Source organism: Neodiprion fabricii, chromosome 5 (genome assembly GCF_021155785.1).
Source record: "Neodiprion fabricii isolate iyNeoFabr1 chromosome 5, iyNeoFabr1.1, whole genome shotgun sequence".
Taxonomy (NCBI): Eukaryota; Metazoa; Arthropoda; class Insecta; order Hymenoptera; family Diprionidae; genus Neodiprion; species Neodiprion fabricii.
This window is the reverse complement of record NC_060243.1, coordinates 4,240,296-4,262,936: the sequence shown is the minus strand read 5'-3', so window position 1 is coordinate 4,262,936 and position 22,641 is coordinate 4,240,296. Positions and strand designations below refer to the sequence as shown.

The 22,641-nt window shown below is 35.1% G+C and overlaps 6 protein-coding genes across 9 annotated transcripts in view; 2 read left to right on the top strand and 4 right to left on the bottom strand.

Moving 5' to 3' along the window:
* LOC124183590 (protein MTSS 2) overlaps nucleotides 1-2,710 on the bottom strand; it is a 62,655-nt gene extending 59,945 nt beyond the window's left edge. For all 3 annotated transcript variants that reach the window (XM_046572257.1, XM_046572258.1, XM_046572259.1), the window contains exon 1: nucleotides 1,839-2,710. In XM_046572257.1, the coding sequence (XP_046428213.1) occupies nucleotides 1,839-1,910 (72 nt within the window). In that variant the 5' untranslated portion in view covers nucleotides 1,911-2,710. The remainder of the gene's footprint in view (nucleotides 1-1,838) is intronic.
* A 384-nt stretch (nucleotides 2,711-3,094) lies between these two features.
* LOC124183594 (CCR4-NOT transcription complex subunit 10-B) lies at nucleotides 3,095-6,835 on the bottom strand. 2 transcript variants are annotated; one of them, XM_046572265.1, is made up of 11 exons: nucleotides 6,701-6,835; nucleotides 6,035-6,482; nucleotides 5,518-5,840; nucleotides 5,173-5,279; nucleotides 4,881-5,032; nucleotides 4,589-4,788; nucleotides 4,227-4,521; nucleotides 3,763-4,110; nucleotides 3,561-3,670; nucleotides 3,366-3,444; nucleotides 3,095-3,273 (listed from the first exon to the last, which is right to left on the bottom strand). In XM_046572265.1, exons 2-11 carry the CDS (start codon nucleotides 6,441-6,443, stop codon nucleotides 3,218-3,220), a joined length of 2,079 nt encoding a protein of 692 aa, XP_046428221.1. In that variant the 5' UTR covers nucleotides 6,444-6,482; nucleotides 6,701-6,835; the 3' UTR covers nucleotides 3,095-3,217. The 2 variants fall into 2 exon arrangements, with proteins under 2 accessions (XP_046428221.1, XP_046428220.1); XM_046572264.1 differs by having other exon boundaries at nucleotides 6,656-6,813.
* A 296-nt stretch (nucleotides 6,836-7,131) lies between these two features.
* Nucleotides 7,132-10,315, top strand: LOC124183608 (josephin-2). The gene is made up of 4 exons (XM_046572296.1): nucleotides 7,132-7,273; nucleotides 7,370-7,584; nucleotides 7,657-7,837; nucleotides 7,956-10,315. The coding sequence occupies exons 1-4, from the start codon at nucleotides 7,220-7,222 to the stop codon at nucleotides 8,187-8,189; spliced, it is 684 nt and encodes a 227-aa protein (XP_046428252.1). The 5' UTR covers nucleotides 7,132-7,219; the 3' UTR covers nucleotides 8,190-10,315.
* LOC124183599 (probable cytosolic Fe-S cluster assembly factor CPIJ010948) lies at nucleotides 10,001-12,600 on the bottom strand. The gene is made up of 7 exons (XM_046572275.1): nucleotides 12,407-12,600; nucleotides 12,200-12,295; nucleotides 11,914-12,069; nucleotides 11,531-11,801; nucleotides 11,186-11,434; nucleotides 10,715-11,095; nucleotides 10,001-10,639 (listed from the first exon to the last, which is right to left on the bottom strand). The coding sequence occupies exons 1-7, from the start codon at nucleotides 12,470-12,472 to the stop codon at nucleotides 10,398-10,400; spliced, it is 1,461 nt and encodes a 486-aa protein (XP_046428231.1). The 5' UTR covers nucleotides 12,473-12,600; the 3' UTR covers nucleotides 10,001-10,397.
* A 498-nt stretch (nucleotides 12,601-13,098) lies between these two features.
* Nucleotides 13,099-14,814, top strand: LOC124183611 (dynein axonemal light chain 4). The gene is made up of 2 exons (XM_046572301.1): nucleotides 13,099-13,483; nucleotides 13,804-14,814. The coding sequence occupies exons 1-2, from the start codon at nucleotides 13,424-13,426 to the stop codon at nucleotides 14,050-14,052; spliced, it is 309 nt and encodes a 102-aa protein (XP_046428257.1). The 5' UTR covers nucleotides 13,099-13,423; the 3' UTR covers nucleotides 14,053-14,814.
* A 335-nt stretch (nucleotides 14,815-15,149) lies between these two features.
* LOC124183596 (ARF GTPase-activating protein GIT2) lies at nucleotides 15,150-22,563 on the bottom strand. The gene is made up of 13 exons (XM_046572267.1): nucleotides 22,277-22,563; nucleotides 21,717-21,850; nucleotides 21,522-21,634; nucleotides 21,149-21,335; nucleotides 20,898-21,028; nucleotides 20,594-20,780; nucleotides 20,409-20,481; nucleotides 19,524-19,721; nucleotides 19,283-19,449; nucleotides 18,492-18,662; nucleotides 18,134-18,325; nucleotides 17,806-18,039; nucleotides 15,150-17,732 (listed from the first exon to the last, which is right to left on the bottom strand). Exons 1-13 carry the CDS (start codon nucleotides 22,332-22,334, stop codon nucleotides 17,532-17,534), a joined length of 2,046 nt encoding a protein of 681 aa, XP_046428223.1. The 5' UTR covers nucleotides 22,335-22,563; the 3' UTR covers nucleotides 15,150-17,531.
* Nucleotides 22,564-22,641: the final 78 nt, after the last annotated feature.

The following is a 22,641-nucleotide window of genomic DNA, read 5'->3' as shown; positions in this document are numbered from 1 at the left end:
TTCCACCGGTTTTCGGCTGGCTGATTACGAATCTGAAATCAGACTTTTAAAACTCAAGATGGCCGATTCAATGTGCCGGACGAAAATTTCAAACTTAATCGAATACGGTCAAAAACTCTATGCAGGGTTTTTTTGGTTCGTTGATTGGATTCGCCGTACTGAATTTTCAAAATCCGATCTCAGGTTCGTAATCCGTTACACCAAAAACCTCTGAAGTTTTTTTTTTCCCGGATGCGATAGAATTTGAAATTTACGTCCGCCATATTGGATCCGCCATCTTCAATTTTTTTAAATCAACTTTTTCCTAACAATAACAATCTACATTATATCGCAATAATTACTTTCGAGTATTGAAAACTTGTTATATAGCATCAGAAATAGGGAAAGAACCGCAAAGCAATATGTTGAAAAGTTCTCTGAATACACAAGAAATGGATGTAAAATAGGTGGTAAGAATACTTAACACTACGACTCAAAGGGTTAACGGTTCCCTAAATTTCAGGGAATCCCAAAATTGCAAAACAAAGAGTTTTTCTAAAGATACATTGTTACAAAAACGTTACAAACTTCAGTCTCGTCAAAAAGAAATAAAATAAAAAAAAATTTGTTTGGCTACGAAATAAATGAAGATTTAGGAACATGACGCTACGTTTACAGAAAAAATCCTACTACTTAAATAGGGAATCCTATTACTTAAATCGTCTCGTTCAGAGTTTCTGTGTGGACGTGATAGATTATTTTTTTTTTTTTTTTGCTTTATTATTTTACATATTCTTTACTAACATGTAATTTCAGTTTCGCGTACAATTAAAAAATGCGCGATCAGTAACATAGCGTTTATGCGTACATATAATTATTATCGTGTTTTCACGACCTTCTACGGGGATGAAAAAGACGAAAAATGCGTTTGAGAATTGTATTCTTATAATACAGTTCGTATAGATCCATTCCGTTTTACGACCAAAGCGTCTCGAATATCACATAAAAGATATTCGTTCGTTGGTTCAATCAGAGATAATCCATAATCTTCTTTTCTTTTTTTCTCATCTTTTTTACCGATAACGCACCTATGCATGTGCCATCTATATGACCCATATATACATGTACATAAAAGTGCAGTGAGATTCGAATATGCGTTTTAAATGAATTTCGTAACCCATCGTTATTTATTATTTTTTTTTTTTACTCTTAACAATCGCGAAGAAATATTTCGGTCTTTGGAGCAATTTATCATCCGAGTTTAGAAGATATAAAAGACGATTCTTCAAAATCAGTCCGTGTAGCTGTAGAATGACCAATATTAAAAAAAAAAAAAAAAAAACATACACGTATAATATATACGGACGATTTGTTTACGAGGGAGGGAAAAAACGTGAGCTATTGAAGAGAATGCGTTGAATTTAACGAAGGTAGCGATATTATCATATGAATCAACGTAGAATCGCGTAAATTGTGCTGTAATCGATTCATGCTGGTTATTCCAACTACGATTCGGCCTTCGATTAGTCAACTTGCGTTATAAGACTGACGATTTCGATTTTAAAATTGGTTAGATTAAATTATCAATAGCGGATAATTCATCTATGAAAAGTGAAAAAAAAAAACAACAACAACATCAACAATCGATTGCTTATTTTCTGATTCGGAAAAGCGATCGTCGCGTATATTTAGGCAGGTATGGTAGAATGATAGACTTTAGTTCGCTCGATCGTATTGCAAAAGCATTGCATAACCGACTTGACGATTTGATGAAAGTTAAGTAGAAAAAAGAGAATAAAGAAAATAACGACTGATTATATATTTTGTAAATTAGAGACGATCGAGATTATCTCTCTCACCTTCATGTCGACAATGATTTGTTGAAAGAGGCCGCCGAGCGCGCTGCACTCCCTCTCGATGTTGACTTCCATGTTTCTCCTCGTTAATTCGAACTGTTAAATATCAGCGATATTTTGTCGGTCAGACGATGCCCAGGCAAAACTATGCGTACAGAGATATATCACACACAGAATAATCGCCCAAAGTTAAACAAGGTTCTAGAGTTCGTCCGAAGCCTCCACCGCGGACATTTTCCCCCCTTCTTCTTTTTATACTTCTTCGAATAATAATATTATAAAATATTGGTGCAACGTTGTCAATTAATTATTGGAAACAAAACTTTATCACTGAATTATCAGGCGTCGGTGAAGGTCTGTAGTTTTTATCGTTGTTAGGTACGAACACCCACCGCGATTTCAATGAAACAAAACACGAGCGCGGAAATAAAAAAACAACTGACGAACGACCCGAACGATCGTCGAACGGCGTCCCGTTTTCAGGGGGTAATACTACAGGGGCACCACCACCACCACTGCATCTATGACTATCGATGTGCAAACATCAACTGGGGCGAACGAACGAACGAACGAACGAACGGAAAAGCGGGATTGTTTATATTTCAGGATTTACACAGACCTGCGACACACGCACAGTTGCCGAGTAATATTTGCTGATATTTCGGAAACGAGAAACAACCAGCCGGTGAAATCGATTCACCCGATTTACACGGTATAAACAAACACCGCGCTGCTAGGCAGAGACCTTCAGGCAATTTGCCAACGAAAATCCAGACCGACTCTAGACTGCTTCTTCCTCTCACCAGCGCGTCCATACACAGAATCTTTCGGCTCTCGACCGTCGCTTCTGCGATCTCCCGATGCACTGATGCCGTTTCTCAAGCCGCCGCTCTGCGTAATACATACACACATACGTCGTATTCAATCATTACGTCTGATCTCTATACTAACTTACCGACCGGGAATAACTCCGAGCTCCTGATTGGCTCTGAATGGCAACTGCATCGCGGGTTTAACGGAAACTGTAACATACGCATGTACCAAGGAGTCTTGTTCATTTGTCATTATTTCGTTTGAAAAGCTATTGTTTTTATAAAGGTTTAGTTTTTTTAAAGTTGGCTATAATAATTCGACAATTGAACTACTATCGTATCTATATTGTAAATATAGAGGTAACACACTTGATTGTAATCAACGTGTATAATTGGAAAATTTGATTGTTAATTTACATGTATAATGTATGCATGTGTGTATATACATAATAGTTAAACTGTATATTTATTGTATAATATAAATATTACAAAGAACGATTTCGCCCTTGTGCAGGTAATCATCGTTGAATTTGATCGATACCCGTCAGTCTATTATTCAATTTTACAAATTTATTGATATTGCGGACAATGCTGCTTTATTATTGATTTTGACACGTGCGCATTGCCTGAAAGCGGAAGATATAAAATTATTTCATTAATTTTCATCAGAATCTAACAAAGTAACAAACTTAAACAAAGATGAGCATAGATCGCTTACCTAATTGCAATTCTATGTATAATGCCAACATTATAACATGTATTGGAACGTCGCAATTAGGACCCTTAGAAATCCACACCTGGGACAGAAAAGAATAAATATATATATGCGAATCAATGAAAAAACGGAATACAATTATTACAATTCTGTACATTGATGAGCGGAGACGAATAAAACAACTCTTTGGTAGATTACCTGCTTTAAAGTTTCTCCAGATTTATCTAGTTCGCCTCGAATTGCGTAAGCTACTGCTAAGTTGTACTGAAGAACTGCTTTTCCTGTGGGAAGACTGTTGGGGTACCAACCTACAGAATAGAACAAACGGCATGAAACTGATAACTAAAAAATTTGATCAACATCCTAATCTGTTTGTTCGTTTCATTTCTTTTCTACTTACTTCTCACAGGTGTTACAAATGGTTCTTCGGATTTATCTTTATCCTTATCCAGGGTTTCGGGAATTGGTAGAAATGTATCTATATCTTGAATATTCTCAGGCTTTAGGTACTCAATGGCCTCGTTTATTTTATTCATGAGAATTAAGCTCTCGGCGGCATATAAATTTCCTAGCATTTTATACGCACCGGGCAATTTTGACATACCGAGTAAAGCCTTTGCATGCTCTAGAGCTACGACGTTGTCACCAAGACACAAAGAGATGTAGGCACTGGCCGCAAGTACGCTTGCCTTTAAATTCAATGCCTCTAGCGCCGTCGCCTGCGACACTTGAGTCGCGTGTTGGCCACCTTAAGGAATTTCAATTACAGTAGACTGCGTTATGCGAACTCTAACTTTTACAAATTTTTTTGTTATGACAAATAAAACGGTTCAATTTTAGGACCTAATAAATTTCTTAATTCACCTAGTACATGAGACGGCTTCAGAGACATTGGAACAGATTGCGGCCCAGCCATTGGTGTCGACGGCAAGTTCAACTCATTGTTGTCATTTGGTAGAAGAAATAAAGCATTTTTCAAACACAACATTCCAAATTCTAGAGTAGGTTGAGGTATGGCGCAAGACAATCCTTCTGTGTGGTATTTAGTGTCTTTTGATAAAGCTGATGCCAAAATAATTTTTCTGTATATGCCGTTACCGACTACTTTTTGCACGAGATCCTTGCGACGTTTGTGTATATTAAAGTCAATTTCATTCGTCTGAAAAGATTTTGATAAATAAGTCTATAAACACTTACGATTATTTAAACAAATTGTAGACACTCACTGGCTTATGACTATATATACAGCATTCGGCCATTCTCAGCCAGAGACGTGGACTGTTGTGCAGTTTTTGCGCAGATTCTGTGAAACATTCAAATGCCTGCGCTGCACGTCTTGCATGTAGTAGCGATACCCCCAAGCTGTACATTAATTCGTAATGCTTATTACCGCCAAGAGTATAAAGCGGTTGCGACAAAAACGGATCTGCGAATATTTATCAGAGTTTAGTTTTAAGTTGATGCTTTGGAAGACAAAAATTAAATGTTCAAAGTTATGAAAATGTTATTAGATTTTACCAGCATCTTTAACTTGGATGCTTTCAACCGCATTCTTGTTCTCTTGTAACGCTTTTTGTAAATAGAAACAAGCCAAGTTTGGTTTGCCCATCGCATGGTGCAGACAAGCCATATTGTTATAGTATAAAACTGCCGCCGATTCTCCGCTGCTTCTGTAAGCAGTAGATTGACAGTGTAAAATAATGACAAACAAAAAAATAACTAGGTCTTCGAACAACCGATCAGATTGTCTTACAAGTTCCAGACATAGCCAAGATAGTACTAAAATATAGTTGATCCATTGGCAGCTTACTTGTATTCCAGACCATCTGCAGATATGGAATTTAATATTTTGATAGCCTTTCTGTAATTCCCTCTCAGATATTCCAAATTTCCCTTCAGAAGTATAGATGAGACGTTCTAAAAACAACAAATCAAAAGCAACCCTTGGTGCAAATTTTTCTACTATCAATATCCAGCACATTTTTTATGTAACAGGTGTATGACTTGTGTCAAATTTCACCGCTTTGCATGATACATCATAATTTTTCAAATACTACTTGAAGATTTAAGAAATATAAGGTTCTTCATCAGGGCACGTTTATATTTCCTGTGAAAAACCTGGTTTCAAGTTTCACTGTTTCAAGATGAAACTTACAACAGGTGTGCCGGAAGCAACAAGAGCCTTCCACTCCTTCTTACACAACTTGAGCTGATGGGTCATGAGGTAGATTCTCGCCTTGTACTTTAACAATTTGATCCTAAATGCATCTGTTGCTGCGTCAACATTATCCGTCTTCTCTTTTTGCTCTTTGATAGGCTTTATAGCGTTCTCCTTGTCTGTCGGTGTGATCTTGGACGTATCCGTAGAGACAAATTGACTTTCAATATAATTTAACAGCGACAATGCTGCATCAGGTTGATTTGTAACGATGTGCAGCTTTATGAGTAACAGACAGACTTTATGCGCCAGACTCTCCTCTAGAATGGGCAAAATTTAACGATGTAAGTAACAATGATGCTCAGAACTTTGTAAACACAAAAACTTGTCAAATGAATTGATCGTAATTAAGACAGTGACGAAATCAGCAACTAATTTGATAAAGAACATTAGTGCAAAAAGGAATGTCTGTAAGGAGCCTGCAGAAGGACGAGCTAATTTATAAATTGCTCACCCATCGGCTCAACGAATGTGAACAGCTTGTTGACTACTTTAAGAGCCAAGTCATATTGTTTGGTGTGAAAAAGAAGAACAGCCTGATTGTATCGCATGACGCATCTTTCGACATCGTCAACAGCTTCAGTTGTGTTGGCGGTACTTATTTGACCACATATAGCATTAAGACTTTTTCTAAACAGCTCAGTCTTTTTCAGATCACTTTTGTAATACTCGGTGACAACTTTGTTGTGCATTACTTTTAGATCTTTTGGTCTCAACGCCTCTAGTTTGTTCAAGTTGCTCAGACATCCTGAATAAGCGCTTTTCTGAAAATCGGTCAAAGCATTCTGAGCCAATTCACGTTCCTGGTCAGTTATCACCGAGGCTGTACTATCGTTATTGTGCGACTCCGAAATCTCTGTCATCGTTAAATTGATTGATATTGAATAAGTGGTAACAAATTCCTGGAATAAAAAGAGTTGATTAGTTAGTGTTCGAATAAATTTGGAAAACTTATCAAACTTTGATAATTCGTATTACACGTAAAATAACACAAGGAAAAGCAAATCAGGGTTTGACAGATGAGATCATTGTTAGGTTAGGTCAGGTTTGAGAGTGACTTTTTAACTAAACTCACTTAATAATTTATATCAATATGAAAAACTTTTAAACAAGGTCACACCTAGTTTAATCACAGATTTTTTCGGGTCAAATTCATGTAGTAATAAATATATCACGTGTTTTTGTTACAAAATCACGGTTAAGAGGTTATGAATACCAATAATTATTTCGTAAAAATCGTCAAACGCAGGTCAGGTGACTTCTGAAACAGTTCTATTAGAAATCCACAAGAGAGCGTTATTAAGTCATTTGGCGTTTGGCAATATCTTCCGGGACGCAAGTCAGTCAACATCTTGCATAATGCACTGCATTTTGTGGCCGTGAACGCATCTCTAACAACCACTGCTGGTTGTACAAAGTAGTGTTTTGTCCATCCTTTCTGTCAGACAAAACAGAATAGGTTATATTTATTAAATATTAAATTAAACAAGTTACGACTAACTACGATGTAGATGTAGTAACTTGAAAAACGCAGAGATCTTACTCACGTCCGCCTCTCATTTTCACCCTAATAAAGCAACGTTTTAGTAGAATTAATGACAATCATCAACTTGAGTAGTCGCATAATTATGTAGTAAGAATGGTGAAAAGTGTAGTTTTTGACATGAATGGATCTATATATCATGAACGTCAGGTAACACAATGAGAAATGCACTTTATTTTACACTAATTTTTATCATCCCCACTTCCTGTCACACTGTATACAATATTCTGTTTACAAATGACACAGGTTAAAGAGCTCTGTGCTTTACACGCCTTGAACAATCTATTTCAAGAGCACGGATTTACGAAGCAAGAATTAGATCAAATATGTTATAGTCTGAGCCCCGACGTTTGGATAAATCCGCACAAATCTTTACTGGGACTTGGTAATTATGATATCAACGTTATCATGGCTGCTTTACAAAGAAAAGGTCACGAGGCTGTGTGGTTTGATAAACGCAGGTAATATTTTGCTTCTTCTCAACCTCATGCAATAGTCACTTTTGTTGATTTTAAGGCAATCAATTTTTTCAGAGATCCAAAATGTCTTTGTCTCGATAACATTGAAGGCTTTATATTAAACGTACCCACGGAGTATAAGCTAGGATTTGTTTTGCTACCACTAAAAAGACGGCACTGGGTCGCCTTGCGTAAAATAAGCGGCACTTTTTACAATCTTGATTCCAAACTTGAGACGCCACAACTCATCGGAAAGGTTAATATATACTTTTTTCTCCTAATTCATATTGGTGTTTAAGTTTACTACTCATTTTTTAACACTGCCCTGTACTGCATAGTATCTATTTTTTTCAACTAATATCTATACTTTACAGGATAATGAATTGATAGCATACTTAAAGGAGCAGATCGATAGCAAGGAAAAGGAATTGTTTCTTGTCGTGTCTAGAGAAGTGGACAGCAAGCAAGGGTGGCTTATAGACTCATATCTTCAATCAAAGGTACAAAATGATACCGATCAAGACTCAATTCAATACATCGAAGACAGTTTGCCTTCAGATATTGATTTGCAGGACAATGCAACTGCTAAACGGGACTGCCAAAGTTGATAAAATGTGAGATTTATTGTCACGCACTTATCGACTATTGGTTGTTTTTAAATAGTTTTTTGTCTTTCGATTAGCTTTTTTTTCTTACTTCGAGATATACATTTTAGAGGCTCATAGAATGAGTAATTATGTCAATAGAATAACATTTGTACAGACCACCCAAAGATTCAAATAATGAAACTGATTAAAGAATGTTGTTGTAATGTTTGAGAAAAATGTTGTGTCATAGCAACTGATTCAAGTATTTTCTGATAGTAGTGATCACCATGATGTTTTAATGTAAGCTATTGCTGAAATGGGTAAAAAAAAAGTGGGTGTCATTTCATTAACAGATTCTATTGTCGACCATGAATCAGAAAATAAGAAAAATTGAATTGATAAAAAAAAAATAAAAGACAAAACTAATAAGAAGACATAGTTTTGTGTCATATATTGTGTACATATTGTGCAAGGAATTGTGCGTTACATACGATGAATACGTAAATAATATTGAGCTTTCTCAAAATGTTGTAGAAATTTGTTTTACAATTTTAACTACATACTTTGTTTTGTTATGTTTTGATTTTGCTAGCAAAACATCAACCCATATACAGGGTTACTCAGGACTTTCGTCCCATAGGCTATCAGTGTGTTTCTTGTGAAAATCTCTGACTAAAACATTTCTTACTTCTAATAGGAAATTTCTCGTTTGCGAATCACATCTGTCTAAAATTGGGCGATCGGGTAGCAGTATTCTGAGTGATCAGATACCCCTGGATCGGCAAATTTCGAACAGCTGTGATACGCAAATGACAAATTTCTTATGAGAAATAAATAACGTTTCAGCCTATGCGGCAATAGTTCTGAGTCATCCTGCATACATTTATATATATATTGTTATATATGTATTATTTTTTGAGTTGTTGGTAATTATTTAGTGCTTGAATATTAATTTAACACATCGTTGTCTAATTTAACTGTGAAAAAGGAAAACTTGCACTATCGCGTGTTTACCATAGATTAGTTGTCATAAAGCTGTCTAGAATATAAGTCAAAATAACTCGTAGTGTCATTCTAACAAAAGTATAAACATGCAAAAAATTTGGCAAGCTAGTTTCAGTGTTTAATATTAATTGATTATCTTGATGTTTTATGTGCGAGTTCGTTAGCAGAAATAATTTTATATTTACCAAAACACAGAAACTTTAGGAGCTTCTGGATTTAAATTCAAGTGCTTACATTCATTTACAAATGATAGCACATCAATTTTATAGAGTGAGTCGCTTTATTCGTCAATGCGTTTATTTCTATATATGTATATATACATATCTATATAGAAATCTGACTCAATTGATGATGCATAAAACGGAAGTAACACAGAGCACCCAGTACGATTTATGATTTTAATAAATATTAGCTTGTATTGAGAATTGAATTTCATTTAAAATGGTTCGTTGAAGAATGCAAAGGGCTTTACTAGATTGAAATATTTGTTTTCGTGAAATGTGGAATTGATTGGTATTCATTTCAGAAAATTTTGATTGAAAATTAAAATTAATGAATTGCAAAATATGTGGTTACATAAAACAAATGGTCCAATTCGAAAAAATGGAAAGCAATACCGTAAAGTAAGATGTAATAACATTTCAAATAACAGATTTCAAAGTATGAACTTATTTGGATATGGAAAAATAGAGAGAGAAAAATGGCATAATTCTTTTGAAGTTGCATCGACGTGATTACCTTATATTATGGATATATTTATTAATCAGAATTGTAATCAGGGATGTGAAACATAAAAGAGAATGATATTAACTTTTTTTCCGAACTAATGCAACATACCTGTATATAACTGGAAGTTAATGTTAGTAACGTGATAATAACACTATGTAGAATAGATGAGAAACCGAAAAATATTTGTAATTTCGCATAATACACACAAACAGTACAATTTTAATTCTTAGATAGATTTTGTGAGTAACACTTAATAACACTCGAACTCAAAACTTGTTGTCCTGGCATGAAATATGTGTCGATTTACTTCAGTATTGTACCACATATTTATTTCATATGATTTTAATTTGTAAATATATTTCAAATGATAAAGATGTTTATAAATATTAATATATTGTAATTGCTAATACAAATCATCCAATTTTGTTCTTTACCTTATACCAATTTGGAGAATTACCTACTTAGTTATTAGTTGTGCCATTCTTGTGGAACATTTCACCACTTAATTGCAAGTGCCGTATTCATCTTCTCTATTTCATGATACTGCGTATGGAGGAAAGCAGCGGATTTGTCGGAGTGCTCGCCTTCAAGCCACGTAGTGTACAAACTTAATGTAACACAATTTTCTTCTGGTTTACTTAAAGGAAGACTGTGATAAACTGTTTCAAGTTTAGCGGCCAATTCACGTGGCTGTGAACCATCCTGAGGTCGTATTTGGGCTCCACCGTTGAGGCAGCCTATAAAGATGAGAAAAAAGCCAAGTTCTAAGAAACGAATATTGAAATATGCTTTGTCGCTTGAATGAGACTTACCTGAAGGACAGGCCATAACTTCAACATAGTGATACGGAGACTTCCCTCTTTTAAGTTTCTGAACGAGGTTTTGAATGTTTTTGAAGCCATTAGCAATAGCGAACCTGAGTAAAATCTTTCCATCTTTTTCCAAAACTGCCTCCTTGAAATCTGGATTTCTTAGATTTTTAAATTCAACAGTAGTATTGGCTTCTTGGAAAAGATGATAAGCGGCGTACTGGAATATGAAATGAGCATAGCCACCTGATCCCGAGCCTTGATGTCCCCAAACTATTTTGTCAGATTGTTCTTTGTTGTATGCACCAAAAGGTCGGTCTATTTCACCACTTTCAACATCGTTCAATGACACTCCCTGACTAATCAACATGTTTTCCAATTCAACTGAAAAAAAACAAAATTCATAATCACGAACAATGAAGATGAATAAATTCACAATAATGCATCTCGACACGTTTTACTAATATTGCATACTTGACGTAATCACGCAGTCGACGTCTCTGGTCTGCTTAAGTTCATTGTAAAAATCTTCTCGAGAGGCTTCCAATTTTTTATCATAACAGGGCATCACGCTGATGTGATATACTCGCTCAGGAGGTAGCCCTTTGTACTTGGCCAAATGGTATTTGACCAAAGAACCCATTACTTGTTGTGGCGATTTTGTCACACTTATATAGGGCAGTATGAAATTTCCGTGAGTCTTTTCCGCGTAACAAACCCAGCCTAATTGTACAAAGAAAGAAATGACCTGGATGGATTATAATAATACACAACTGTCGGAATTTTTAGTCACAGTATTCGGTAAAAAATAAGCTATACCTGGACAAGACGAAGCCAGCATCGGTATTTGACCTTTGACATTATCCTGAGAAGACTTATATCTTTCAATAAATTCTCTCGCTGATTCCAGCAGAGAAAAATCATCTGCTGCAGTCATATCCAATATCATATCTGCTCCCAATTGACGAAAATGACCAGCTAATTTCCGGGCAGCGCTTTCTGGATCCAAACCATAACGCTCGGCTAGCGACAAAACTGGCTGTACTGATAAACTCACTACGATGAATCTCGCCTCTTCTTGTTTTCCATTCTGTGAAACATCAAAACGTTGTCATTAATTTGAGAATAGATTGTGACCAACTTTTTATCGACTCTGCCTCCATTCGAGAAACAAGGAGTACGATGTAGATATAATGCATTACCTCTCGAAAGTTCTGATTTTCCTGTAAGACCCTCAGAAGTTCCTCTTGGCTCTGCTGAGTAACAAGAACGCTTTCGGCCGATGTTATACAGCCGCTGCAAGCTAAGCAGTCGGCTAAAGTGATCTCGACTTTTTGAAGTTTTTCCGAAGTACCACACTGTGATAAAGAAATAAAAATAATTAATTGGGTGAAACATGCTTGGTTCAGTTTCGGAAGTGTGAAAAGGTGATTAGTTCTGACTATATAAAAGGACAGCATTTATAATATTCATTATTAACAGACGAACCTCATTTAATTCTACATACGCTCCGTCTTCCTGTATTTTTATTTTAGCCCCTGTCTTAGCCTTCGACTTTGGTATTTCAATTGGTTTTATACACTCCTGTAAAACAAATTCGAATTTAGCGCCTATTCTTATACGCTCGAGAAACTGGACATGCAAATACAAAAGTTTAGGTGATATTCTACGGGAATAAAATATTTTTAAGCTTACCAGTGACGGAGTTATGAAATCGTCTAAATCCGTCAATTGCAGAGCACCACTAAATCGTGATGCCATGTTTTAAAACTTTATATTGAAATCAGTTGGAATATCAGGTGTATACTTCGCAATACATCAATGACTATCACTTGCGCACACGACAACCTTCGTGATTTTCCCAGTGTACTTCAGTGTACTTAGCGTCAAGCTAATGTTACTTATACAATACAGTAATAGCTCGGTAATCGCGGGTGGCGCCACTTTACACTTTTAGGAGCAACAATGACCAACAGTGGGAAAGAGCGTTTTCGAATCCATCTGGTGGCAAATAATACACATTGCAACTCTGAATACAATTCATCTGGATTCGCATTGATTTGAGTTTTGTAAAAGAAATTTGTCATTATATTTTGAAATCTACACACACGGTAAAACTCTTGCAATGAAATAAACTGCAACTGTAGTCAATAACAGCTTAGACGCAACACAATTGCTTGGCTCTTTTTGACCATGAATTACGAGCACTATTAATTGTATTTTGCTTACGAGATAAAATTAAGGAATTTGATTGTTTTAAATTATAGATATATTACGAGTTCTCGAGCGTTGACATTCCGCATCAATATATACCTGTATATGAACAACAATCTAAACGGACAATATTAAAACACAGCGTACGATGTCGCGATTGCGCCGGCGCCTGTTCTTTCACCATTCACGATGACGAAATCGAGTGCATAGATACGTGGGGGGTGATTCTTCCTCCCTGTTGCCTTGGGAAGTAAATATTTTGCCTCCTCCCTTTCTGCCAAATGCCCAACGCCCCGTTTCCTACTTGACATCTGATTTCACGACTCCGCATGAGTCACGAGCGCAATAATTTTGCCCCAATTTCGCCTGCTTCACGGCAATTTTCTCTGCATCGGTGTAACACAGGTATTTCGTCGTGTGTTGCCGCACATACAATTAATAGTGTAATGCAATTATAACTACGATTGAGATTGAATTATAAAAATAAACAACAGAACGATGACGGAAGTCAAGAAGGACGATGTCGTCAAAATACTTCATACGTATCCCTTGTGTCGCGTGAGTTTCAATCCCCATTCAATTACAAATATCTAAACGTAATTATAATGTATATTAAACTTTTCTCGAAAATAAAAATAAACAAATTCGAATCATGTATTCGAGCAATTGATTTCTTCTCTAATTTTGATGCAATATCTTTGCATCTTTTTGTGTAATTAGAAATTAAGATTAACAAATGAACTTAGAATCAAGTGTATAATATTGAATTCAAGTTTAATTTTCACAGTCCTTCAATAAATAAACATTTTCAGTGGAAATTGAAGTTAATGGGGCATTCTTTTATTTTTATTTTTGTTGTTTATTGTTTATTCCAACAGAAATGTGACATGAGCGACGAGATGAAACAGGAAGCGATGGAGTTATGCGTAACGGCAGCCGAGAAGTACGCGGATAATTACGAGAGTGCTTCGAAAATGATTAAGGAAACGATGGACAAAAAATTTGGAGCATCCTGGCACACGGTAGTGGGTGAAGGATACGGATTCGAGATTACCTATCAGCTAAAACACCTTCTGTACATGTATTGCGCAGGAAATTTAGCTATTTGTATATGGAAATCCGCGTAACCATAACATTAAAGTCTATCTTGATAACGGTATACTAATGCTATCAGTTAGACAAAAAAGCTACGTCACCATCCTAATCACAAGCAATTGATAAAAAATGTTTCTAAATGTGCTAACTCTGTGAGATGAGTATTGGCAATATATTTAAAGATGTATTGACGTTGTGATTCGTGTAAATGGTTTCACTATAGATTATAAATATTCTCGTTCCTATTTTTTCAACAGATTAATACCGATCTTAATTGGTTTTCATATAGGTACTTTATATGTTGCAATATCGTGGTTTGGAAAATTTTTACGATCGATAATCTTTACTATAAAAATTGACGATAAATCGATGTTCGAATGACTGATTAATAATAGTATAAGTACAAACAGACTCTATGGAATTTGATTCTGAATCATTGATTTAAATTTCTATGAGTATGTAAATACACATGTGAGGAATATGATAAAGTTCGAGAACCATCAGATCTAGTCAATTATTGAGAATTATAAAAAAACAGTTAAATGAAAAAGACTACACTTGTGTAATATTAGTTAATATCCCAAATCTAGTACCGCCTTTAATTTGCGTCCACTGAAATTTCAAGTAGGAGATACGAATGGTCAGAACACCAGTTTCATAATTTATGATTATAATAAGATTGCAATAATATTTATGTACAATACCGGAAATTGTCTCATTATAAATACATACATGAGATGTAACAATATTTGTGGCCTGATTGAAAATATATTCATCAAATTTGAGACACTGTATTTGATTCAAACTCGATTTTTAGTTGAATTAATTCTATCAATGCCTTCAAAACCGATAAACTTATTTGTATAACAAGTTTTTAACGCTGCGACACAACAATATAAATGCCTTCTAAATAATCAAGCTGGTACGATTTTGTTTTTGTATAGATGTAAATAAAATTTTCCAGATCTCCGTTTGTATTATTAACGCGCTTATTCGTATGAGTAAAGATAAAAAAATAAACCCAATAATAGATTTTAAACAAGTTAGGAAAAGCCAGTGACCGTCCTCCAAATCAGAGCAGCAAGATTGCCACCTGTGTACATGTAGAGTAAAGTTTTTTCTTGATGAGTTACAGAAAAACCGTAAGCCTCGCCAACTACAACTTGAAACGGAGGACTAAATTTTTTATCAAGACTTTCTTTGATCATTTTAGCAGCATGTTCATAATTATCAGCATATTTTTCTGCCGCCGTTGTGCACAACTCTAACGCCTCCTGTTTCATTTCTTCTGGCATATCGGTTGTCTGTAGAAAATTAGAAGTTAAATAGAAAATGAAAAGAAAATATTTTAGAATTTCATGTCGTGAAAACTATCATCTATTTTGACATCAGGGAATGAGCACGTGTTTCTCTCTTTCATGTTATCCTAAAACGTACCTTGCATAACGGGTATGTATGTATGATAGGTTGCAGAAGCTCTTTCATCACTTCTCCTGCCGACATTTTTGCAGCTTTTAGAAATTAAAACTATATTTGTATCGTGTATCAGTATTTAAAATAAGAGATTATACACTCATTGCGTCAGTAAGTCGCAGAATAAAGTTTCGCATAAAAAATGAATAAATCGTTTCAAACAAAATATGAAAACTGACAATTGTTTTTCTTTTATTACGAACCAACGGCAACGACATTCTAGTATCTTTTTCCATCTTTTGGTTCATGTCTACTGTCATTACTTTTCAGCAGCGTAAACGAAGCTGATTGACGTGTGGATGTACAATTTTGATAGAAGTTGTATTAAATATATTAGCTTTGAGAGGTAAGCTTAAATGTAGAGGATTAACGAACGCTGAATGAAAACTCTCATGTAATAATTTTGTTAATCAGTAAATATATGTATATAGTATGTATTTATATGTAATTTGTCAACTCATTCAAAATTTCAATGAGGATAAATACTTAATATTACTCTTGTCGATGTAGTACAATAATAATATTATAAAATTAGCTATACAGATGTTATATATTGTATTTTCTTCATTATTAAATAAATTTAATATTAAATGAAAAATTACTTCTAAAAATCGCAAATATTCTAAACAATAAATTTCAACACGTTCAATAATTATTTCATTAGACAACCAGTAAAATTCCAATGGCAAAGGGGATGCATAATATTACTAAGCCTACGTCAGTTCGCATCCTCTGAAGCCACATCAATTAACTAAACATTGTGTAATATAAAGCACCAATAGCATTCTTTTATTGATACTGAAAAACGTTATTTATATATATATATATAGATGTATATGATTATGTATATTTTAATAATAAAAATATTTCCTTAATTGTATTTAATACGGAACACTTTTTATCTTTAATATATTCTATATAAAAATTTGAATCTGAAGCAATGCATCAGGATTCTGTTTAACGGTACACTAAATATTTTTTAAATGGATTCTTCAGCTGCACATTAAATACAATTGTTAAAAGCATGAATAAATGCAATAAATATCTTTGTATATCCAGGCACATTCCTCTTTTTTCTTATCGCTCATTAAATAATTTAAATGACGTAAAAGGTCGCGTAAAAAAAACTAACGATGCCTTGATGAAAAATTGATTGAATAAATATTTCTATTCAAAGAATGAAGATAATTCACATTGGAAACAAGTTGCATTCAATGATTCGAAAAAAATGTCAAAACTCGTGTACTTCAAAATAAAAACGCAGGTGTATGTAAAGATGAAGAAATTGCAACGACTATCGAATTATGAGTTGAATATAAAAGATCAATGAAAATAACACAGATAAAAGTGGAAAGAATATAGCTTAGATGGAAGAAATTGATACGCAACTGTATTGAACTTTACATTTGTCTTAAGAATTTGTTAGTTATCTAGCTTGCTAGATGTAACATAACTATTTAAACTTGTGAACTATTTTATATGCTTATTATTGCAGTCTTTTCTTAATATACCATGTTATTATTACGTACATATTAAGTTTGAAAAGATTTTACTTGAATTTTAAGGTTGCGCACAAGTTTTGGATTTAAACTAAATACGATTTGGCAATATCTTTTTCTTTCAAAATTTACACTAATCGGTAAACCGAATTCCAGGCTTTAAATAGAGTCAGTCTTTATAATTGATATTAATGATTAAAATAGAAATGACCTACATCGAATAGACTTTTAAACTATGAAAAAGATGACATTACGTTACTCGCGTGATATATGATACAGAAATCGTATACTTTGTTAATTTGATTTGTGAAATGTAAGTATGATTAACCATTCGAGCGTTGAGAACAAAAGTTATTCACAAACTGATAAGCTGTATACGTATATTACAAATTTCATGAGCATATGGATATTATTATCAGTAGTGATTTACCTAATGCAGCTATAAACAAACGTTCGCTACAACAAATTTTCGAGAATTGCACAACTTCCTATCTTGATTTACCTTTGATAAGTTTTATAGAAATTAACCTAATTCAGTATCAACATACCTGAAATTGAGTGACCAGAAGTTTTGTGGCTTTAGCTATGTCGTAAGCGCACGAGCGTACTTGTTGAAGACACCGATCCATGTGGTCTGTATCACTTGTGCACCTTTGTAGTCCTGCGCATTCCGCTTGAAGTCTACCTGTATTACCATTTAATTGACGTAATGCCGATCTTACGTTATCCTCCATTGGATTCTACAGAAAAAGTGTTGAAATTATAGTATCAGACACAACCATGATTAAAATCAGATAAAGACCAAATACTAGCCGGTGGAAATATTGCGGTCAACTCAGCAACTGCTACGCGAATTTTTTCAGCACAAGGTACGAAAGCTTCTCTGCAACTGGGTTCCTGCATAGCCATCCACAACTCTTGAATACGTCTCGTGACTTGTTCTGTTCTTCTAGTTACTTCCTCGCTAGGGGGAAGACTCACAGTACCACAGTCCCACAAACTTTGGGTTGTATTTGGCCGCGGTAATGCTTCAACCTCCCGTTTTGCCTAGATTCATCAACAAGTTTTGTGGTGAAAATTACATCGTTGTGACAAAGTTCCGATTCCCATAATCTACTAATGAAAATCCTCTCATGCATACTTGATTATTAGCCGTAGACCACGGGGAAGACTTGCGAAGACCTTCTCTGGTTTCGTACATTGATGCCGGTCTTTGACTACCTCGAGGTGTCAGGGTTTTTACATCTAGGATTGGTTCTGATCCCAGTTCTCGCTCACCAACCACGTGTCCATTAACCACAGCATCTTCTTGAAGTCTTGATTTGAGAGGTGCCTGTAGCAAGAAATATATTATCCACTTTCAAAATGCGAACACAGTTTATTGAACGTCGTGCATGTATGATGAGATTGATTAATAATATTTAATCATGATAAACAAATTTGGTAAGCCTTCTACTTTCGAATCTTGTGATCGATTTCAACCGACTTTTGTAATTCACCTGAATCATATTTCGTAGCTCACAGTTTTCTTGCGATAATCTTTCGACAGTGGACTGAAGAGAACGTATTTCATTGCGTAGGTCACGAATTGTTGAATCGGAGAGGGTTAGTTGCTTCTTCAGAACTTCGACCACAGACGGTAAGCCCTTGGCCATTGGAGCGAGAGCTTTCTAAATAAGAACATTGCGTTTCCATAATCATATACGTATGAAGGAAATTTTACAACCACACTGATTAAGTTTGACAAGTGTATTACGATTAGAAACTGTGTTAGGGCAACATGAATCCTTGCAGGCGACGAGCTAAGATTTATTAAACTCAGCATGTACTCATTTACGTATCTGATTAGAATGTGGATTAGGATTAAATGATCAGAAAATTTTCGCAACAGCTGTGCATGCACGAACACAGATCTGTGGCACTTGCCTAGTAACACTGCCTGCAGAAGAGCCACGTGCTCAGTCGATTCCGTATTCGTTGTTTTCCTACTACTTCAGCCACCTTTAATAAGTTTTTTTTTTTTTTTGTGTTTCACATAGAGATAATTGATGAAATTTATCAGAACTTGAGTAATTCCGAAGTAAGTACAACGACTGCTTCGAAAATAACACTTTATCGAAGTAAGAAGACTACAGGTTCATCAATCGAAATGAGTTACAGGTAATCGGAAATGTAAACATAATAATAATCAACTAATTTCGAATCAATTCTTTCACTGCGAACTGTGTACGTGTGGAATGTATAAGTGTGCTTAACGATTGCAATCATGTCTTATATTATGTTTAAATACCTCGTCATCCAAATTGGGAACAGAAGTCTGGGCAGAAGCATTGACCACTGTAAGAGCAGCATAGTCGTCATCGGAAGCCACGCTGTCATATAAAGGCTCATCGTCTGATACTTGTGATGCATGATTGCCAAAGGTCTGCTCTTTGCGAAGCAATGAAACTGCAGGATCTGTATTAAAAATCAAGATAAAATTTTACATCACCGATTATACGATTATGGGAATTTTTCAAGCTTTTACAAACCTTGTGGAGGAGTATTGTTAGTAAGCATATGTCTCTGCTTGGCCTCGGTAAGAAGATCGATGATTAAAATTGCAAACTCTTGAACAGTGAACCGCGCAAGCTTTTGTCTACCCTGATTCCTTGTCGACGATAATTGCGGGTTTACCGGCAAGAAAGGGACTGTGCATCTCTCTGGCAAAGATGCGTTGGACATCCAAACTACGATGAAGATTAAAGATAGATAAAAAATGTAAATAAGTGATGCAAACCATAAAAATTTGGGTTCATCTTAATGGAAAACTGTGTATGGAGCTAATTTTATGTGCATGTAAGGAATATACTCTAAACCTACTGATGCAAAGTCTGAAAAATTGAAATTTAAGTTGCTACAGTAGCAAAGTTTTGTAGTATGGTGATTATAACAAGAATATACTTACACGTCTAGTATCTGCTAAATTATAGAACATACTAATTGCAAGTAAACACAGTATTCCATAAGCATCTATAATGACTTGATCTGATGCAAGTTGCCACCCCAACTACCAGTATAATTAAAAAAACTAATACCTAAACTAAATTTCATAGATAAAATTCAAATCGTATTTAACTCACCTCTCCTTATGATTGGCAAAATAAAAAATTCATGCGCATTAATAATAAGTAAATGAATGAGAATAGCTGTTTTGCGTTTGAGGTAAACAGCATAGTAAAAAATATGCTCTATTTTTATGGCGAAAGGTACAGCTATGATCGCAATATAATCAATAAATCATTTTGGCCTATTGCTATTGTTATAGCTTATAGAAACATAGTCTTGAATTGTGGATAACGTGTTTGAAATTATTGACTATGATGAAAACTTAGCGATACACTATTTAAAACTAGTTCAAACATAATTTTACTCACTAGCTTCTGTCTCCCGACGATCTACCTCATCGTAAACGTCCATGGCAAGCTCTTCCAACAAATGGTTTGGTAACTGAAACGCACAAATTAGAAGCATCAAATTTTGTATTACCATTAAAGTGACATTGTTATAATGCATTTCACAAAATTCCTAATTGATGAATAAATTTGATGGAGTTGCTTACCATTTGTAACTTATTTCTAGCTTGAATAATCATTTCATTTCTCTCCGTTGTACCCCATTGAGGTATAATAAGGTGTTGTCCTAGTCGGTGATCCGGTTTACGAGCGCATACATGATAAGTTAATCTGTCTGTAACTTCGTACATACTTTCAATGATTCGCTCGGCTAGATCCAGGTGTCCAGCCATCCTGAATAATAATATAGAATATAATTCAGCAGCTAACTTTTTATCACTTATAATATGAACAGTGAGTGAGATAGTTGTCGTTTCTTTATGAAAGTGGAAAAAAAACAAGCAGACATACTTGGCATGTTCAGCAGCTGTTTGGCCATTCGAATCCATTGTACTTGGGTTGCCGCCATTAGCTATGAGGAGTTCCAACTGTAACGCCTGTCCTGCCTTAGCAGCGACATGTAATGGTGTGGTTCCTTTCTCCTAAGAATTGCATTATCTGATCAGTATCTTTTTTTTTAATTCATTAACAGTGACCGAGTCGATTTAAAGGTAATGGTTCATCAAAGTTCCAACTCTCTATGCAATGTGAATATGTCGTACTTGATAAAAGTAGTTTGGATTAGCACCCTGAGCCAATAAGCGAAGGGAAGTTTCTAGATTAGCAGTACGAACGCTGCTGTGAAGCTGTCTACTAAGTTCTTCCTCGCTACAAATTTCCTCTTTACTAGGTCGCAGGATAAATGCCAGTTGCTGATGTTTTGCCTTGATGAAATCCGCTTTCACTGGGCTGCGTAAATTTGAATATATGTAAATAGGCAAAGGATTTGAAATCTCGGTATTGTCTTGACAAAGAATAACAATTATTCAGGTTTTATAGAAATAATAAGATGCTTGACAGAGAGGTGCGTCATTCTATTTATAAAGTGAATCATATTATAACGACGTCAATAATGTTTAAACCACCTCAACTTACTGTAACAGATCTTTGGGTTGAGGTTTTCGTCTGCTAATCTTAGAGTTGCTTGGATCCAACAGGGAATGTTCCCAAATGCTATTAGCACCATTGTTATTCAGGGTACGTACCATCTGTTAAAATGAACATTATCATAAGTACAATGCTTAAAAAGATCAAACAAAAACTGGTACTGTAACGCTCGTTATCACTGACCGAAAGCAAGTATGTGCTCCAAATTCCCTTGTGAAGAGACTTGATATGCGATACATGGCGTCCTAGACTGCGATGAATACTGCAGCATTCGTCGCACAATAGGATAGCCCTGTTCAAAGATGCCCATCCCGGTTCTAGTTGTATAACAAAACAAACAAGTACATCAAAGTAAACGTATAATTTGTTAAAAAATTGAAAGTATGACAATAATATTGAAGTAAAGAAAAGGCTATATCGGATTTACGCACACATCGGCAAGTGTCAATAAATCGGTAATATTGACAGTACAAAATGTAAGAGAGTAATGTCAGGAAATAAAAATCATTTGAGAAGTTTTCATCAGCAACCGGAGAGTATTTCTAACCTCATGAAACGAGGTGAGATAAATACTTGTTGTTTGTTGTTTAGGATAAAAATGAAAGTGAAATTTTTAAAAGTAAATGAATGCGAGAGAGACAGAAAAAATGCGCGTATCAAGCGGTGAGATGACATAACGCCTAAGTAAATAAGTAACTAATTGGGTAAGATGATTGAGATATAAATAAAAATGATGCAGTTACCAGGAGCTCCACAGTCGGCACAAGTATCCACACTTCCTCGATGCTTTGGTCGCGCCATTATTTTATCTATGTCCACCCTTTAGCCTCCCGGGTAACACCTCTGAAGTTAACGCTGAATACGCGAGACGTCAAAAATCCATCCTTCAATCGGAAGCATGACTTTTTTTTACATACCTAAATAGCAACAATTAACGTCTAAGTAATTGTTGATGACAAATAAAAACACTGCTCAAAGACGCCATTACACTTTTCAATAATTATTTACCACCATACACATGCAACATCCTCATATGCGTTGTGTCGATATATCTAAACCGTTGTATCTTCGACTAGTCGAATCTATTGTTGCGCAATCGACTTCGTTC

What these genes read in the sequence shown, in the direction of transcription:
- LOC124183608 (XM_046572296.1), top strand. Translation starts at nt 7,220, where the DNA reads ATGGTGAAAAGTGTAGTTTTTGACATGAATGGATCTATATATCATGAA. An exon ending in GTGTGGTTTGATAAACGCAG is followed by an intron (nt 7,585 to 7,656) that starts GTAATATTTTGC and finishes CAATTTTTTCAG; the next exon opens with AGATCCAAAATGTCTTTGTC. An exon ending in CGCCACAACTCATCGGAAAG is followed by an intron (nt 7,838 to 7,955) that starts GTTAATATATAC and finishes TATACTTTACAG; the next exon opens with GATAATGAATTGATAGCATA.
- LOC124183599 (XM_046572275.1), bottom strand. Translation starts at nt 12,472, where the DNA reads ATGGCATCACGATTTAGTGGTGCTCTGCAATTGACGGATTTAGACGAT. An exon ending in CGTATGTAGAATTAAATGAG is followed by an intron (nt 12,070 to 12,199) that starts GTTCGTCTGTTA and finishes TCTTTATCACAG; the next exon opens with TGTGGTACTTCGGAAAAACT. An exon ending in GCTGGCTTCGTCTTGTCCAG is followed by an intron (nt 11,435 to 11,530) that starts GTATAGCTTATT and finishes TTGTACAATTAG; the next exon opens with GCTGGGTTTGTTACGCGGAA.
- LOC124183596 (XM_046572267.1), bottom strand. Translation starts at nt 22,334, where the DNA reads ATGGCGCGACCAAAGCATCGAGGAAGTGTGGATACTTGTGCCGACTGT. An exon ending in TGCCGACTGTGGAGCTCCTG is followed by an intron (nt 21,851 to 22,276) that starts GTAACTGCATCA and finishes TTATACAACTAG; the next exon opens with AACCGGGATGGGCATCTTTG. An exon ending in AGCTACGAAATATGATTCAG is followed by an intron (nt 18,326 to 18,491) that starts GTGAATTACAAA and finishes TTCTTGCTACAG; the next exon opens with GCACCTCTCAAATCAAGACT.
- LOC124183611 (XM_046572301.1), top strand. Translation starts at nt 13,424, where the DNA reads ATGACGGAAGTCAAGAAGGACGATGTCGTCAAAATACTTCATACGTAT. An exon ending in ATACGTATCCCTTGTGTCGC is followed by an intron (nt 13,484 to 13,803) that starts GTGAGTTTCAAT and finishes TTATTCCAACAG; the next exon opens with AAATGTGACATGAGCGACGA.
- LOC124183594 (XM_046572265.1), bottom strand. Translation starts at nt 6,443, where the DNA reads ATGACAGAGATTTCGGAGTCGCACAATAACGATAGTACAGCCTCGGTG. An exon ending in CACATTCGTTGAGCCGATGG is followed by an intron (nt 5,841 to 6,034) that starts GTGAGCAATTTA and finishes TGCCCATTCTAG; the next exon opens with AGGAGAGTCTGGCGCATAAA. An exon ending in GCAGATGGTCTGGAATACAA is followed by an intron (nt 5,033 to 5,172) that starts GTAAGCTGCCAA and finishes TACTGCTTACAG; the next exon opens with AAGCAGCGGAGAATCGGCGG.